General features: G+C 31.0%; 1 protein-coding gene across 2 annotated transcripts in view; it reads left to right on the forward strand.

The window, feature by feature from the left end:
- The window catches only part of LOC145328545 (uncharacterized), a 29687-nt gene extending 14580 nt beyond the window's left edge, over positions 1 to 15107 (forward strand). Inside the window, exons 2-19 of one of the 2 annotated variants that reach the window (XM_080172276.1) lie at positions 4555 to 4633; positions 5121 to 5180; positions 6090 to 6145; positions 6537 to 6629; positions 6870 to 6929; positions 7214 to 7274; positions 8350 to 8405; positions 8980 to 9049; positions 9309 to 9423; positions 9731 to 9782; positions 10202 to 10255; positions 10495 to 10591; positions 11059 to 11153; positions 11732 to 11762; positions 12090 to 12161; positions 13109 to 13235; positions 13525 to 13658; positions 13787 to 15107. In XM_080172276.1, the coding sequence (XP_080028402.1) occupies positions 4555 to 4633; positions 5121 to 5180; positions 6090 to 6145; positions 6537 to 6629; positions 6870 to 6929; positions 7214 to 7274; positions 8350 to 8405; positions 8980 to 9049; positions 9309 to 9423; positions 9731 to 9782; positions 10202 to 10255; positions 10495 to 10591; positions 11059 to 11153; positions 11732 to 11762; positions 12090 to 12161; positions 13109 to 13235; positions 13525 to 13658; positions 13787 to 13978 (1504 nt within the window). In that variant the 3' untranslated portion in view covers positions 13979 to 15107. The remainder of the gene's footprint in view (positions 1 to 4554; positions 4634 to 5120; positions 5181 to 6089; positions 6146 to 6536; positions 6630 to 6869; positions 6930 to 7213; positions 7275 to 8349; positions 8406 to 8979; positions 9050 to 9308; positions 9424 to 9730; positions 9783 to 10201; positions 10256 to 10494; positions 10592 to 11058; positions 11154 to 11731; positions 11763 to 12089; positions 12162 to 13108; positions 13236 to 13524; positions 13659 to 13786) is intronic. The other variant, XM_080172277.1, reaches the window with a different exon arrangement.
- Positions 15108 to 16536: the final 1429 nt, after the last annotated feature.

The raw sequence follows: 16536 nt of genomic DNA on the forward strand, positions 1-16536 counted from the left end.
TATGAGAAGAATCTGTGCGTGTGTCTGTTTTAACCGAGAGAATTCGCTAAACGCTAAACCGATATGTTTTCCCTAATCGCCAATATTTTAAAGTTCCGCTAAGCGGTGCCAAGCGGTATGACTTACTGGACATCACTTCGTAAATGATCATCGAAACATTTTCTTTTTAAAAATATAATTAAAGTGTGTTGACTCCCCTCCAACCAACCTAAAGATCCCATAGAGGCCTCTAGGGGGCGTAGCCGAGAGTATTGTAACTGGACAAAGTGTCTCGAAAATCAGCCATGTGACGTTTTATTTCCCACTTCTTCTCTCAGTTTTATGACGTCACATGGCTGAATTTTGGGACACTTTGTCCAGTTACTTATTATATCAAAATTGAGAATATTAATTGAACTCAGATTTACAGTAGATATTTGTTCTAACTAAGTTCATATATCAAGTTTCTTTTTCATTTACATTTCTTTATTTTAGCTATTGAGCTTCGCTTTCATGGGCGTTGTTAACCTTGTTTTTACCTTTTTTAATTGCAAAGTATATCAGTATTACTTGTTTTGGGTGTGTTTTTTTACGTTGTTTACAAGTTGCATTTTAAAATTTTGCTTTTCAGGGACCAATGGACCGTAAACCTGAATTTTATTTACTTTTGATTATTATTTATTTATCGCATCGTATATAGACAGCTTTACGCGGAAATAAAAATGAAAAATTATAAGAATTAAAACCATTTTTCAATTTTATTTCAATATTCGTTGAAAATTTTCTGTAATACGATGCGATTCACGATTTTTTTTATATATGGCTGAGAACCTATTCTAATCCAGCGAATAAAAATCAGTTTCGAAAAAATATTAGAACTTATATTTTAAGTTTGTTTTTTATTTAAGTTGTCCTTGTATCGCAAACTAAAAATTATAAGTTTTTTCCTCTGATTAATATGAGTATAGTAATAAATATATAAGTACATATTTATAACCAGGAAAAGGACCTGGCCCAAGTGGGAGGGACCTTTTTCGAAAGCTAGCAAATTGCTTTCTGCTCTTTTGTAGTGACTTGGTTGTGTTAATATTTCGATACTATTGGCTGATTTAGAATGACATATAGCTTGTGCCCCCTCTATTCTTTTACTTTTGTAGGTTAATAACTAATATGTATTAGTATACTAATTAGTATGACGAGATGCAAGTTTGATCCGACCGTAACACTTCATCATAGATCCGTTGTCCCTGTTTTATTTCATCCCTTATCACTATGCTGTTACTTAATATCTGGGAAATAGATACAAATTCTAAAAAAATAATTGTAGAATAGAATCTAGAAATTATTTTAATTTATGTCTGCTTTGTTTACAACTGTTTTTCTGCAATATACCATGAGCATTAGTTTTTTTTCACTAGACATGTTTAATGCTATTTTCAAGTGCAGGGGAGTCAACATACATACTTAAAGAAGTGGCATTGGAAAATTTAAATTTCCCTTGTGAGTAGTTATAAACCAGGACCTATGAGAAACTTAACTGTAAAGGAGAACCATATTAGCCTAGTGGCTAGCAAGGTCCTTTGATATAGACAGACATCGTGTTACTTTTATATTCGGATACTTTCATCCCATTTAACAGTAATAAAATATCGATGTATAGAGGACTATAATTCTATATGCTATAAAATTTTAAGAAAAATTGTCCCTATGTCTTTTAAATTAAACTTTCTCTTCTGGTTTTTGAAATTAAATGTGTTGCCGTCTTCGGTATTTTTCTTTTCCTGTTCCCCCCCCCTCCCCCAACCCCCACCGCCCTTTTTTACGTAACTGTTGCAGCAGCGAAACTCTTCTGTAATTTGACATGTTTGTCTGAAAGCCTTCAACAATAGATATAGAATATACGTAGATTTTTATTACAGTGGGAAAATTGTTGTTCATTTAGGTTGCTAACACCGACATCACTTTTTGGTCAGTGCGTTCATGCAGTAGGAGTACATGATAGTCTGTTGTAAGATCCAAAAATTTAATCCTTCAACATATAACTACCACCATGGGTAGTGAGATCCACTCTATTTTCCAGTGGCGACTACGGCTTTAAGTGGATTACAGTTGAATATATTTTACTGCGACTGAAGGTTAATTTGGTTGCCGAGCTCTGTTTTTTCCCTGCATTTTCAGACTGCTTTTAAGTTTGTTTCAGCTGCTTTTTAATATGTTATAATGTATTTCTACCATAGACGTCCAACAGGGTGGGGGGGGGAGGGGGATAAAAAGATGTTTAACCCCCTTCAAACTTTTTAACTGTCATTATACCCCCAAAAATTTTTTAATATATATTTGATCAACTCCCTCAATCCTTTAAACGCACTCGTTTTAAACCTCTTAAAAAAGCCTCTTTGGTCCTATTATTATAATACATAATTGTTTTTGTGCTGCACAACCTATTGGATGTTGTCATCCTTGTCTCTTTCATTTTGATATATTTATGTCATTAAATAAAATACATCAAGTAGTTAGGACAATAAAAAATAATGGTTGCAGTTATAAGAAGTAAAGGATAAAAATACGAGATTTATTGAGTAATTTTTATTAAAAGCAAATAGTAGAACTGGTTAGATAAAGAAATGGCTATTTTGTCTACAACTTTTCCGCAAGTCAAATGGTACCAATTATTAGAACACTGGACTTTAAACTAATCTTCTGTATAATTACGAGGTGTAAAACGCTAGCCTTTAGTAGCTAATAAATGTAAAAAATTAGAATGTGTTATTTTAGAGCCTGATCTACTCTAAAATTCGGAATGTCTCTCCGTCTGTCCGTTTTGGGGAAAACGTGATTTGTCGTCGTTAACATTTTCATCATTTTTTTTAGAGAAGCTACTCTATAATTCGAAATTTCTCGACGGCTGAAATTCTTTTTTAACACACTTCCATGAATATTTAGCTTTTTTAGTTCCTCTGTTCATCACTTAATGTCTTTGCTTCGCTACTTATGGAAGCTCTCATCCTTGTTTTTATTTTAACACAAATATGACATGATTCATATTGCAGTATTACAAAAAGTACATTGTTAACAAAACACTTCTTTTTTATGTTTTTCTTTTTTCTAAAAATCTGTCACTTTGTCTATTAACAAGGATGGCAACAAGCCATAGTAACAAAACACAAAAGAATACTGATAGCGTTGACAAGGAGCAAATCTTACGTCTGCATACACCTCATCAGGCTGCCAGCAGGCTGTGGCTACCAACATCTTAACATATTTTTTTTCTTCTAAATTCTATATTTCGTTACAATATTAAAGTAAACAAATAAAAGGGGGCACAAGCTATATGTAACTCCTCCAACGGGGTGAAGACACTGTGCCGACTTTCGATTGGGTCTTTGATGAATAGCCAATAGCGTCGGAAATATTAACACAGTCAAGTTGTTACGAAAGAACAGAAAGTAATTTAATAGCAGACGAAAAAGGTCTCCAGCCCTTGGGCCAGGTAGTTGTCTGGTTTAAACATCTATACTATATTATTATGCTATACTCATACTTTTTGAAATTTTAACTTGGGGTATAAAAATTTTTAAAATTGAAAAAATATTACTAAGAGGATATTACCAGAATTCTAAGCTCCGTGGAACATTTAGAACTTGTACAAAATATGCCATGTTTCTAAAAAACTAAAAACATGAAAAATGTACTTAAACATAAAGACAGTCAACATTTTGCTTTCCCACGTCTTAGGCAAAATTTCAAAAGGGATTACAAAATAAATAGTAATTTGAAAAATAGGTAATAATAATTTTGTTTGGCATATTTGCGATTAATACAAATACAAATCTTCGAAATTTTAGCAAAAGTGTTCAAGGATTTTACATAAAAAAGTAAAAATAAACACATCCATTTAATAAATATGTTTACATATTAAAAACTTTTTAAAAAATTGTGTTTTTGTATCACATTACTCGCAAAAAAATCAAAATGTAAATTTTCTTCTACCCGTTGAATGATGACATAAAATTAAATCATTTGTATTTTAATTTCTTAGAATTAAAGTTTTTACTAGTAACAAAGCTACTCTATAATTCACTCTGTCTCTCTGTCGTTCAGTTCAAAACGCTTAAGGAAAATGAGATTTAATCAGCCGCTATTAAAGCTAGACATGATTTGGGAGTAGTTTTTCTTTCAGGACATATCTCTGGTTATGAATTAGCGAAGAATTTTGAGGAAATACCCCTCACCACTTTATAAGTTATACATAGGCATTGCATTATTCAAAGCTTCCCTGTTAACTTGATTTCCTCAGTTCAACAGTTTTTTTCTTCAAAGTTTTCAGATAAAACTTAGTTAGCTTACAGAAAATTATTACGTGCCCTTAAGTCACTAATGCTGCCCTAATGCTTACATTACCCATGATTTTGAGTTAAGGGGGATGTCGAAGTTTTTGAGTGCGTTTTTGATTCCCCCCTAGCAAAATCCTCTGTACGCCACTGTATCTAAATAAAAAGTAAACTACTTACATTTATTACTTGAAGAGTTTTTTGCTACTAAAAAACACATAATCAATTATTTTGTTTTTTTTAGACCCGATCAAGCTGATAATCAAGTTCAAAATATCCAACATGTGCTTGGACTGCTCAAAGAAAGAGGTCTATTATCTCAGGTAGTATTTGAATTAGATTCGAATTAGAGACATTTCCCCACGAATATTATAATAAAACTCAAAAATCTGGTTCTAATCTAATATTTTTTTATTTCAATATTCGCGGAAATCTTTAGATTAAGGGGCGATTTCTTTTCGAAGGGTGGTAGTACCCTTTCCCAAAATATTTATAAACTATTCCTGAGGGTTTTAACTGTAAAAGAAGACCATATCGGTTCAGCATTTATCGGCATCCTGTTACTTTTATACAATCCAAAAATTAAATATTTTAACTGAAATCTAGAAAAGAGTCGTTCATCTTATTGGTTCTTCGGTACACATAGACAGACAATCAGTTTGATACTTTTATTTGAAGATACAATACAAAATTTGAATAGTACTAATCAATGAGAAAAACAGAAAATAAAAATTTAGGCTATGGATGACCTAATTTCTATAAAGAAAAAGAATAAGAGTAAATACTTAACACCTAGAAAAATATTTTTAGGTTGATCCATCATTGTTGAACAAAGCCAAGAATCTCATCCAATCAAATTCAAATGAACCTGTAAGTAAAATCTTTAAATAAAGGTTCTGGTTGCTAATTTTAACTAATCAAACCCTTTTTAAAAGCGAAGCTTTTCTATAATGAGGGTGGGTCCGTCCGTACGTCCGTCCGTAACGGATAGCTTTTTTCGTTAATTTAGACATGTTAGAATTGTCCTATCGATTTCAAATTTTGCATGGTGTTTTCTTTAGCAGTTAGGTATGATTTAGAAAGCGTAGCAACTCTATAATCATTACCAAAATGTCCGTACGTTCATTTTAAACATGTTGATTTTTTTTTACATTTTTAACAACAAATTTGTATGTGACCTAATTATCCGATTGGTCTGATTTTTGGTATACTGATTCCTGGGACAACAAAGTACAATATTATAAGCGAAGCAACTCTATATTCAAGTCCTAAAAATGTAAGTATGTCCATAATCATTATCCTGTATCAAGCAGTTTTTCAACAAATTTACTTACAATTTTGCTTTGACTCTTATACATTCGCATTCTGATTATTCAGTTCTGACATTATACAAGTGTTAATGTTCGTTTGTCCTACCGTTTCAGAGCTTCGCTTTTATGGATGTTGTCATCCTTGTTTGTTTGCAATTTTGTCCAATGAAAATGAAACATATTAAAAGTTGTACAATTCAAGATTATATCATCCTCAACTTGCCTGTATCTCTCATGGAGGGAGAAGACATTGAACTCTAAATTACACCGGTACCAAAGTTTATTTTTGTTGGATTAAAAACTTTGGGTAATTCTATTTAATTTCTTCTGGTTGGTTCAAAATTTGATAATTCTAATCTTCTCATGGGATAATTTTGTCTATGATCATTTCGAGTGTATATCAATTCCTCGTCCATTGTCTTATCCCTTAAGGTCCCTGATATCTTTCAATTAATTTGTCCAATTTCAGAGCGCAGCTCCTCTTGTATCTGCTATTGAGGTTGAAAAAGAACCACTTTCAAAAAGGTAACTTTAAACAACATAATGCCAAACGGACTTTCTGATATCGATTATAAAGGTTTGCTACGATTTCAAAAGTTTGCCTAACTGTTATTGGAATCATCATGCAAAGTTTTCAATCAATAAGATGATTTTAACGTGCCTAAATTGACAATAAAATGTATTCATCACGGACGTATTGACGGACATACCCTAATCATAGAAAGCATAAAAGATATTCTTCTTTCTAAGATATGAAAGGTTTCGTGAATATTTTAAAATAAGTAACTTTCCTTTGTTTAACTTATAATGAACGTCAGTTTTAGAACATTAGGCTTAATGAGAATGGTCCAACTAATTTACGTGACTTTTTTTCGTACAAATCAAAAAGAAATTAATTTTAATTTCTGTCTTTTAGTGACATATACAGAGCTAGCCGCGAAAGAATCCTAAATGGTTATTATACAAATAAAGATGCCACAACAGAGAAACCTTCCCCTGTTGAAAGAAGGTAGTATTTACTCTTTCATTTTGATAATGATCAAAATGGTCTCCTTATTTGTACTGTTTATAAAGAATATCTCAAAAAATGTGCTATTAAAATAATGCTCATTAAAATGTGTCTTTGTTATACTTTAATCATAGTAATTTAAGATTCTGAATGCAAAATTAGTCAAATTTTTTTATCTTTAAAATGTATTATTATTTAAGTGGCTTTAAATTTGATTTTTTACCATAAATTTGTATACAGGCCTGCTTTTGACCCACGAAGAAATATTCCAAGTCCTTTCAGTAGTAATGACAGGAACAGGTGATTTTATTGTACACTTGTACAGTAGAATTAATAATGTATACCAAGGACGATACTTGTTATTAAATATGAAAGGTTAAAATAAGTTTATCAATGCAAGAAGTATGTTTATGACTTCCATAGAAAGAAATAAGATCAGGTAAATTAAACCAGGGGAAAATATTTACATCATTTCTGGAAAAAAACGTTCATAAACGGCTATTAAAAGATATAAATATTAGCTGCAAGAAATTAGAGTAAAAAGTAGTTGTTTAAATGTAAACTTACATCACATGTTTTGTCAGGCTAAATGATGACTCTTCAAGCTGTCAAGCATTGCGCACAGAAAATCAATTGCTTAAACAGGTCCTGTTAGTAATAATGTTTGACATAAAAAAAAAATTTCTGAAGTATTCATTACTGCTTTTTAAGGCCAATCTACTTAAAGGGTGTTAAAAAAACCGATCGCTTCACTCTTTTTAATATAAACCCTATAGTTTTGGTCAAAAACTAACAAAAAATGACCCAAATCATGTCCAAGCAATGACAATTAGAAAACATTATTGATTTTGATTTCTACTTACCTCTCCTGAGCACTACAGCTTAAGTCCTAGCACTTGTGAAGAATTTTTCCTTACATGGAGATTAAAAATTAACAAATCGTCTTGAATACTACAAATTGTGTAGACAGACCCTATAATGTTCATAGTTTATGATGGGGCATGTAAAGACCTTTCTATAGACACCTTAACCAGGTTTCTAACTCAATCCTAGCCAATTTGGCATAAAAAAGACAGACCCATCAAACATTGAGACATGTAAGGTCTCTCTAGTTCTTGATGTTTGGCAGATTTTTCTTTTTGATGCCAAAATGGCTAGGATTGTGTTAGAAACCTGGTTAAGGTGTCTATAGAAAGATCTTGACATGCCCCATCAAAAATTCTAAACATTATGGGGTCTATCTACAAGATTTTAAGTACTTAAGGCGGTTTGTTCTTTTTTTTTTAAAAGACATAGCCGTCATGTCTCAATGTTTGATGGGTCTGTCTTATTGATGCCAAATTGACAAGGATTGAGTTAGAAATCTGGTTAAGGCGTCTATAGAAAGGTCTTTATATGCCCCATCAAAAACTCTAAACATTATGGGGTCTATCAAAATTCAATAGTGTTTTCTCATTGTCATTGCTTGGACATGAATTGGGTCATTTTTTGTTAGTTTTTGACCAAAACTGTAGGGTTTATATTGAAAAGAGTGAAGCAATCGGTTTTTTTTAACACCCTTTATTTGACTTTATTTAGTAATTTATATTTTCATCGCAAAATTAAAAATATTTTAAGAATATGTCATTCTTTATTTTTGTAGCAGTTAATCTAATCGCTAGATTTAAGTTTTTTTTAACGATATAAAATTTATGTCAAAACTAACATAACTATGAACCAGATGCTGAATAAACAAAAATATGAAGATGAGTTTGACAGTGGAGACTCTTCTCACAGGCTTTTATCACATCAAATATTCATTGAAAAGTATTCTTCCATATTGCCATGTTAATTTATCTTTAATTGATTCTGTGATTGAGTAAATTTTTTATATACAAATTTTTTTTTATTCCATTAGATAACAGTGCCTTTAGCTGACAAAAAATTTAAATCTCTAAATTGAACATCAATTTAAATTTAATTTAACTTTACCTAGACATAATTCATTTCTTCTAAAATCTTTATCACTTTTTGTAACATGATAACTCTTTTACATTTGGTAGCTCATCTCTTAATAAAAAAATACAAGAGTCAGTCTCATTACAATAAATTTATAAGTATAGATGTATAATTCTGATAACTACCTGGATACAGTGGTGGGGATCTTTATCGTCTGCTACAAAATTGCTTTCTGGTTTTTTATACTGAGTTGGCTGTGTTAATATTTTAACACTTTTGGATGATAAATCAAAGTCACAGTTAAAATTTGGCCCAGGGTCCTCACCTCGTGGATTGAGTTGAAAATAGCTTGTGTCCCCTCTATTGTCTTGCCATTTTTTATTGTTATAATTTTGTGATGAAAAACTGTCAGAATCTTAAGCAGTTTGACAAATAATGGAGCTCTTAATGTTTTTGATAATCATTACATCAACAATTTACAGGTAAATAGATGGATAGATATACAGATAGACTAATGGATAAATTGATATTTATGTATTAGATAGAATTAGACAATAGACAAATTTTCCCGTATTTTCTTTTAAGAAGAAACGGTTAGAACATTTTATAAATTACTTGTACAGCAGTAAATGGTGATCAAAAAGAAAATCTGATGTGAATTCTCTGAAATTTGAAGTAGAAAAACTCCAGGCTCCCCCCCCCATGTAATAATCCATAATATCCTTAAATTTATTTCTCTAGGCAGCTGAATCCAACCAGTCTCCAGTTTTCTCTCCCTCCAATCCATTGGAGGCTTTGTTGAACAAGGAAGATGATGACTATGACGATGATGAGCCTCCACTTAATCTTATTCCAGGTATAATTGTATACAGAAAAAGATGAGATGCTTATTGGCCAGGAGAATCTTCAAACAAATTATAGACGCCTATCTTATAAATCAAACTGAGAAAATGACATTTCATAATTAGATATTTAAGTTCCTCTAAAGTTATTGAAAAGGTAGACAGATAGAAGAGAGTGTTGTTGAAAAGATTTTCTATGATCTGAGGAATTTTCTCTGATATCATCCATCATCCATGTGAATTTCCTGACAGCCAGATGGACTGACGAACAAAGTAAATCATAGAATTGATTCGCCCCTAACCTTTATAATTTGAATTTAGGAAGTAACAAGCCCAGATCCAACAGAAATATTGATGTCAACATTGAAACAAAGAAAGATTTATTATAATCTAAAAAAAGTTTGCCCATTAATTTCTGTATAATTTGATGCATACTGGCATTAACAAAAACACTTGAATAAGAAAATGTTATGATTTTCAAAATTTCTATCATAAATTTTCTATTATTAGAAAATTGGCATTGAAAAAGGGAGTAAGACTGTCTGTCTGTCCTTCTACAACGGTGCTCTCTTTTCTCTCTCTATATTATAAACACATAGTAAACTTCTCTCTCTTATTAGTTAAACTCTTCCTCACTCTCTCTCTCTCTCTCTTTCTTTTTTCCTTTTTTTTATTTTCTCTGACGTTCTCTCTATTATTGTGTGCCCTTGTGTTCAGTTTATCATTTGAATCACTACAATTGGACGTTATTATCCTTGTTGAATATAAATTTATTAAATCTTAATGGAAAAGGAGTGTATTAATAACCCCTACCCCTGTGGTTACTACTCAATATGAGACATCAAGGTACGGTGCATACATTTATCTATTTTTCTATCTATTTTAATAATTTCTTACTACGTATCTAATATATACCTCTGAGCTATGAACCAGCTATATCTCATCTCTGCATATTTTTTTCTAGTCGTATTATATCTTCATCTTGACCAAAAATATAAAAAATCCTTAATTATACATTGCTATTCATTATGTGATGGATACAAGCTCGTGTGGCCTAACTAAATCCTGTGTCATATTTATTTTAGTCACACGACAACAGTAACCAATAATATCACTAAAGAAATTGGAATTCATTTTCATGGAAGAAAAATTGTAACTCATGTTATTGAGACTTCTGTTGAGGTATATCAATTAAAAGATTTATTGATAGATTGCTTGATTTTTCGAATGATAGATTGGTTGATAGAGTGATTGATAGATTGATTGATAGACTGATTGATAGATTGATTGATAGACTGATTGATAGATTGATTGATAGATTGATTGATAGATTGATTGATAGATTGATTGATAGATTGATTGATAGATTGATTGATAGATTGATTGATAGATTGATTGATAGATTGATTGATAGATTGATTGATAGATTGATTGATAGAGTGATTGATAGATTGATTGATAGATTGATTGATAGATTGATTGATAGATTGATTGATAGATTGATTGATAGATTGATTGATAGATTGATTGATAGATTGATTGATAGATTGATTGATATATTGATTGATAGATTGATTGAAATAATGATTGATAGATAGATTGATGTATGGATGAATGGATTGATAGATTTATTAAATGATATTTTTTAGGTTAAAACAACCCATACAACATTAAGCAGTACAGTTACGATTACCCCCACGCCTAGCTGGTCTTATTATACAGTCACACACACACCAACAGTAAGGTTAGTTATAGAGTAGCTTTGCTTATATCTAAAATATCTAAAAGTGATAAACAGAACCTGAAAAAATGTTATGCATAAAAAATTTCTGTTTTATCTCCTAAATAAACTTTTATTGAATATGGTTTTATCTGATTTATCTTAACTTGATAGGTAGAAAAGTTAAAGGCAAATTAATGATGATTAAAATGATTTTTTCAAAAATGAAACGGTATGAATATAAATTCTAATATTCGTAAACCTTTTAATTGTAATAGTTATTTCTCGCATCGTATTATAAACGGCTTTGCGCGGATATAGAATGTACATTGTACAATTATAAGATTAAAACCAGTTTTTTCAGCCCCGAGGTGCCGAAGGCACGGGCTAAAAAACTGGTTTTAATCTTATGATTGTACATTTTTATATTCGTAGAAAGCTGGATATAATACGATGCTAGACATAGTTTTTTCGTATGGATGAGAACCGGTTCCTATCCACCGGATTCGAATGAATACGAGAAAGATACTTAAGCTATTTTTAAGATTACATAATAGTTAATTATGGATAAAATAAATCACCTAATTGTGTGATGATTTTAGGAATGAGATAAGACCCAGGCCAAAAGACAAAGTAAGTTATATTTTTAATCAGATTTCCTTAAAAATTGTAATAAAATCTATTTGATAAATCTTAAGTATTATGTAAATTTGGTAAAGCTTGTTAAAGTGCCTAATAAAACAAGGATGTCAATATCCATAAGTAGCGAAGCACAAAATCTATTGTGAAATAGACAAACAGACAAAGTAAGTTGGACAGACAGACGGACATTTGGAATTATAGAGTAGCTTTGTTATATTGGAAGGAAATATGACGTCAATCGGGATACTTCAGCAAAAAGTTTTTAATTTGTTCCCTCTTTTAGGAGACATTTTACCAACTTCATTTAACAAATTTTAGATTCCATTTGGAGGTCACAGAGCCGAAGTGGTGGAAATTCCAGAATCTTTGGATAGCTTCAAATCTTTAACGGTAAAATTTTTATTTCTAACACAGCGGTAAAGATCATAGAGCTTCTACACTTTGAATTTGTACCAAAATGATATAGAAATCATCATGTAAACTTTAAAATTGATAGAAAAAATCTAACAAATCTAAATTAACGATATGAGCATACTGTTACAGACGTACGGACAGACAGACTCTAATAATTATTATTAAGTTGAGTGTCCAAACGTTTCAACCACTAGTTTAATATACAAAACGAGTAATTTTGTGGATCATCATTGTGGATGTACATTAATTTATCAGCCATTGTCTTATCCCTTTAGATCACTGATAGTGCTGTCGCCTTTAATAGAATTGTGATGTGAATTATTTAAATTGATGACACGACTATTTTAGAAAAATGTATATTGAGCTAATGGATATATTATTACTTGGATCTGACACCAAAATTTTATGTTATCTAATAAAGTGAAAATTGCAGCGGGCTTAAATAACGTTTTCCCCTTCTATATCCCGTACCCTATTGATTCCCCTCCTACTGGATGAACGAACTGACCAATATTTGACAAGGGAAAAATCAACCTAAGTTGACGACAATTTTTCCCCTGTCGTAATATCCACGTATATTTTGCATCCATTATTAAGCTACATCCGCTTTTCATATTTTTAAAATCATAAAAGAAGTATTTAATACAAGTTTTTAAAAAATATTATTAAGTTAAGGTTTATTTAAGATTAAGATAAATGCTGTTTTTCAAAGTTAAATCTTTTAAAAAACCTTTCTTTATAATAAATGAAATATGTATTATTTTTTTGTATACTATTTTGTAATTACATATGAATTTTTTTCATATTATGATCTATAGTCTTGCGGCAATTTGATAATTACATTTATTTATCATTTCATGTTAAGAATTTGCACTAGCAGCAACAAGAAATTATAATTTTTAATGATTTGTTGAAATTTTTAGGATATATTGATAAAAATCAAAGCCAAGCTTGGAGCCCCTCTTCCAACCCTTGTCCCTGTGGAGAGTAAAATAACAGAGCTAAAACCTGTGGGCCCCACAACCAGTGTTATGACTATATTCTTATCAGGTTATGAAAGTGTTGACATCTTCTCTTAAATTTTGAACAAAATCTAAAAAATGTACTTTCAAATGCTATGTGTGACAATTGAAATTAAAACCACCTGAAACTTGCTAAATAAATCGAAAATTAGGGAATTTTTAAATATTTTAAAGAGAGTTTTTCGGTAATTTTGCACTGAAATTGTAAATCAACCAGTGTTGTCTAAGGTTAAAAAATACGCCAATCTTGATTATGCAAGGTTATGAAAATTGTAACTTTTATCATAAACATTTTAGTAACACAAAATTATTTTTAGGTAGTAAACCTGGTGAGTTTACAACAAGCCTGAGAACCATTACTCTGGAAGCTCCTGGTGACGCAAGACATAAGAGGGAAGCTCTGGACCTCGTGGTTCAACCTTCACCTGTCCAGCCGATTCATCACACCCAGGTAATCAACATTTGGATGATTTTTTAAATCTTTCACAAGGAAAAATATTGATTTTTGAACTTTTTAGGTCTTATAATGGCAACAGAATAAATCACTGAGCACTTTATATTTATTTAAAACTATTTTAGTTATTGGAATTGGAAGATTTTTTCCTGTACTCTGAACAGCTGAACGATGCTATGGAGCTTGAGTCATCAATGTCGTCGTTGCTGCCCAAGGAACAGCTGATGCATAGGGATGTCACAGGCAGATCAGCTGATACAGACAAAATGGGGTCCACTGTTACTGTGACTGTTACTGTTACTGATTGTTCAATATAAATTATCTGACATTTAAAAAAAAAGCTTAAATCAAATTAAATTTAATTTTACTTAACAGTATTATTTTTAAATACTTGCATATCAATTTTATTACCATATTACCTTTATATTTTGATACAAAATTTGGTGATTGGTAACTGGTCTTTATTGTGTACAAAACAGACAAATATCTAGTACAATATATAAGAACATTTACCAATTACTTGACATCTTGTAAATATGATCTTATAGTTATGTATTTATCTGTTATTTTTCCCTTTATTTTGCCATTCTTATTTCATTAAGTGTTCTTGCTGTAGAGTTTATGTAAAAGTAATTACTTACCCTCCGAAAGCAGAAAATAAATCACTGTTTTAATTTGTACAAATAGATTTGGGCATTAAAAGTAATGTAATATATTTTTTAAGTTTTTTTTTTAAACTCAAAATATTTTATTGTTCAAATGTAAATTTTTAAAAAGTTCAATGAAATTTTTAAACATTTTTTTTGTAAAAATATCTTCTTTACTTTAAGCATCAATTAAGTATTTGGCTGTGACATAAACCTTGTTTTAAAACCAGGGTATTTTTAAATGGCCTTTTTTATAAGAGAATAAAGGGGGGGGGGGGGGTTTAATGCAACCATCTCGTAATCAGTGAGCAAATGGCACTTAGAATTCGAATTTCGATCTAAACTTTTGCATGAGTAATCCTTGGTAGGTCTATTTTCCCTAAATCGAACAAAAAGTTGGAAAAGTAACGGCTGGCGGCTCAGCCGTTTAGCCGTTTTTTTTTGCCTATTTTCAGGGTAAATTCATCATCAATTACGTAGGAATCAACTATTTAAAACATATTTTTGGTTTAATTCATGTTAAATAATAGCAATAACCATTTTTGAAACTTCTAGTACCAACAGATACTGTCTAGAACCGTTTGATAGCGTTTTGGAGTGGCAACAAGAATAAGGTAGAGATAAGTTTCGTGAATAATTTGTACTATAGATATCCAAAAAATGGCAAAACTGCTGAGCCGCCAGCCGTTAACCGTTACTTTTCCAACTTTTTGTTCGATTTAGGGAAAATAGACCTACCAAGGATTACTCATGCAAAATTTCAGATTTAAATTCGAATTCTAAGTGCCATTTGCTCACTGATTACGAGATGGTTACATTACCCCCCCCCCCCCCCCCCCCCTTATTTAGTCTTCTTAGCAAGACTTTTATTCAAAAGTCGTAATCGAGACAATTAAAAGAAAGTGGGTTAAAAGAAATCCTTCAACCCTTCAATTTTTATTGTCAAATTGTCAATTTTACAATAAAACCCAGTACAAAATTCACAATAATGAAGAAATATTGGAACACTGTTAAAAATATTAAATAATTTCTATCAACGTTTGCATTAACATTTGTAAAGAAAGTGGCATTTGTCGTTAAATAAATTTTAAAAATCTAAAAAGTTCTTTTTGTTTTAATTGCATATCAAGGATGAAAACATTTATTAGTGAAGTAGTCTTGATTGTTTATTAGCACCAAAAAGGCGTTTATAAATATTTTTTACTTTAGATATTAAAGGGCTATTTATAGTTGTCTATTGTTTTGAATGAAGCGTTGTATGAACTTCATTTCTAAAAGGGTTGACACACCCAACTCTATAGTGCCATCTTCAACTTCATGAAAAAAACAAGGATGATAACATCCATAAAGGCGAAGCTCTGAAACGGAATGACAAACGAACATTAACACTTGTAGAGTGTCAGAACTGAATAAAATGAATATTAATGCATATGTCTATTCAAAATTGTAAGTAAATTTGTTGCAAAAATGATTAAATACATGTTACTGTTTATTACATACTGACGTTTAAAGGACTTGATTATAGAGATGCTTCTCTTATAACACTATAGCTTGTTGTAATAGGAATCAGTATTAAAAAAATCAGATGAATAGGATAGTTTTAACATTAAAAAATGTATTGTCAAAAAAGTAAAAAATCAGCTTGATTTAAACGGACTTACGAACTTTCGGTAACGATTACAGAGTTGCTGAGCTTTCTAAGTCGTACCCAACTGTTATAGGAATCAGCATGAAAAGTTTGAAATCGATAGGACAATTCTAACTTTTTTTAAATTAACGAAAACAGCTAACTGTAACGAATGGACGTACGTACGGACCGACCCTAATTATAGAAAAGCTTCGGTTAATGTGTAAACATAACAAAAAGAATTAAACAGATAAGTTATAGGTACCAAGTCAGGCTGTCCTGACAAGGACAGCTGCGGGTACACGGACACTTGGTTTCTTATTAGGATGCAAAGCATACTCTTAAAATTTGTTGTTCCAAACACTACAAATCCCATACTACCATATAGTGCAATGCGTTTTTACTTTTTAGACTAAATTAGTTCGGTTTCCTAATGGCCTGATGTTAATAAGCCTTGTATCCTAAAACGTGATAAAACAGGACAAATATAGATCAATGCCCTTTGTTTAAAAGATCAGATCATTTTTCACACTCAAAATATGTTTTTAACCCCCAGATGCATATAGGGGGGATACCCCCTTCATGTAGATAATACCTCCTC

Source organism: Acartia tonsa, chromosome 9 (genome assembly GCF_053477335.1).
Source record: "Acartia tonsa isolate MP-2025a chromosome 9, ASM5347733v1, whole genome shotgun sequence".
Lineage (NCBI taxonomy): Eukaryota > Metazoa > Arthropoda > Copepoda > Calanoida > Acartiidae > Acartia > Acartia tonsa.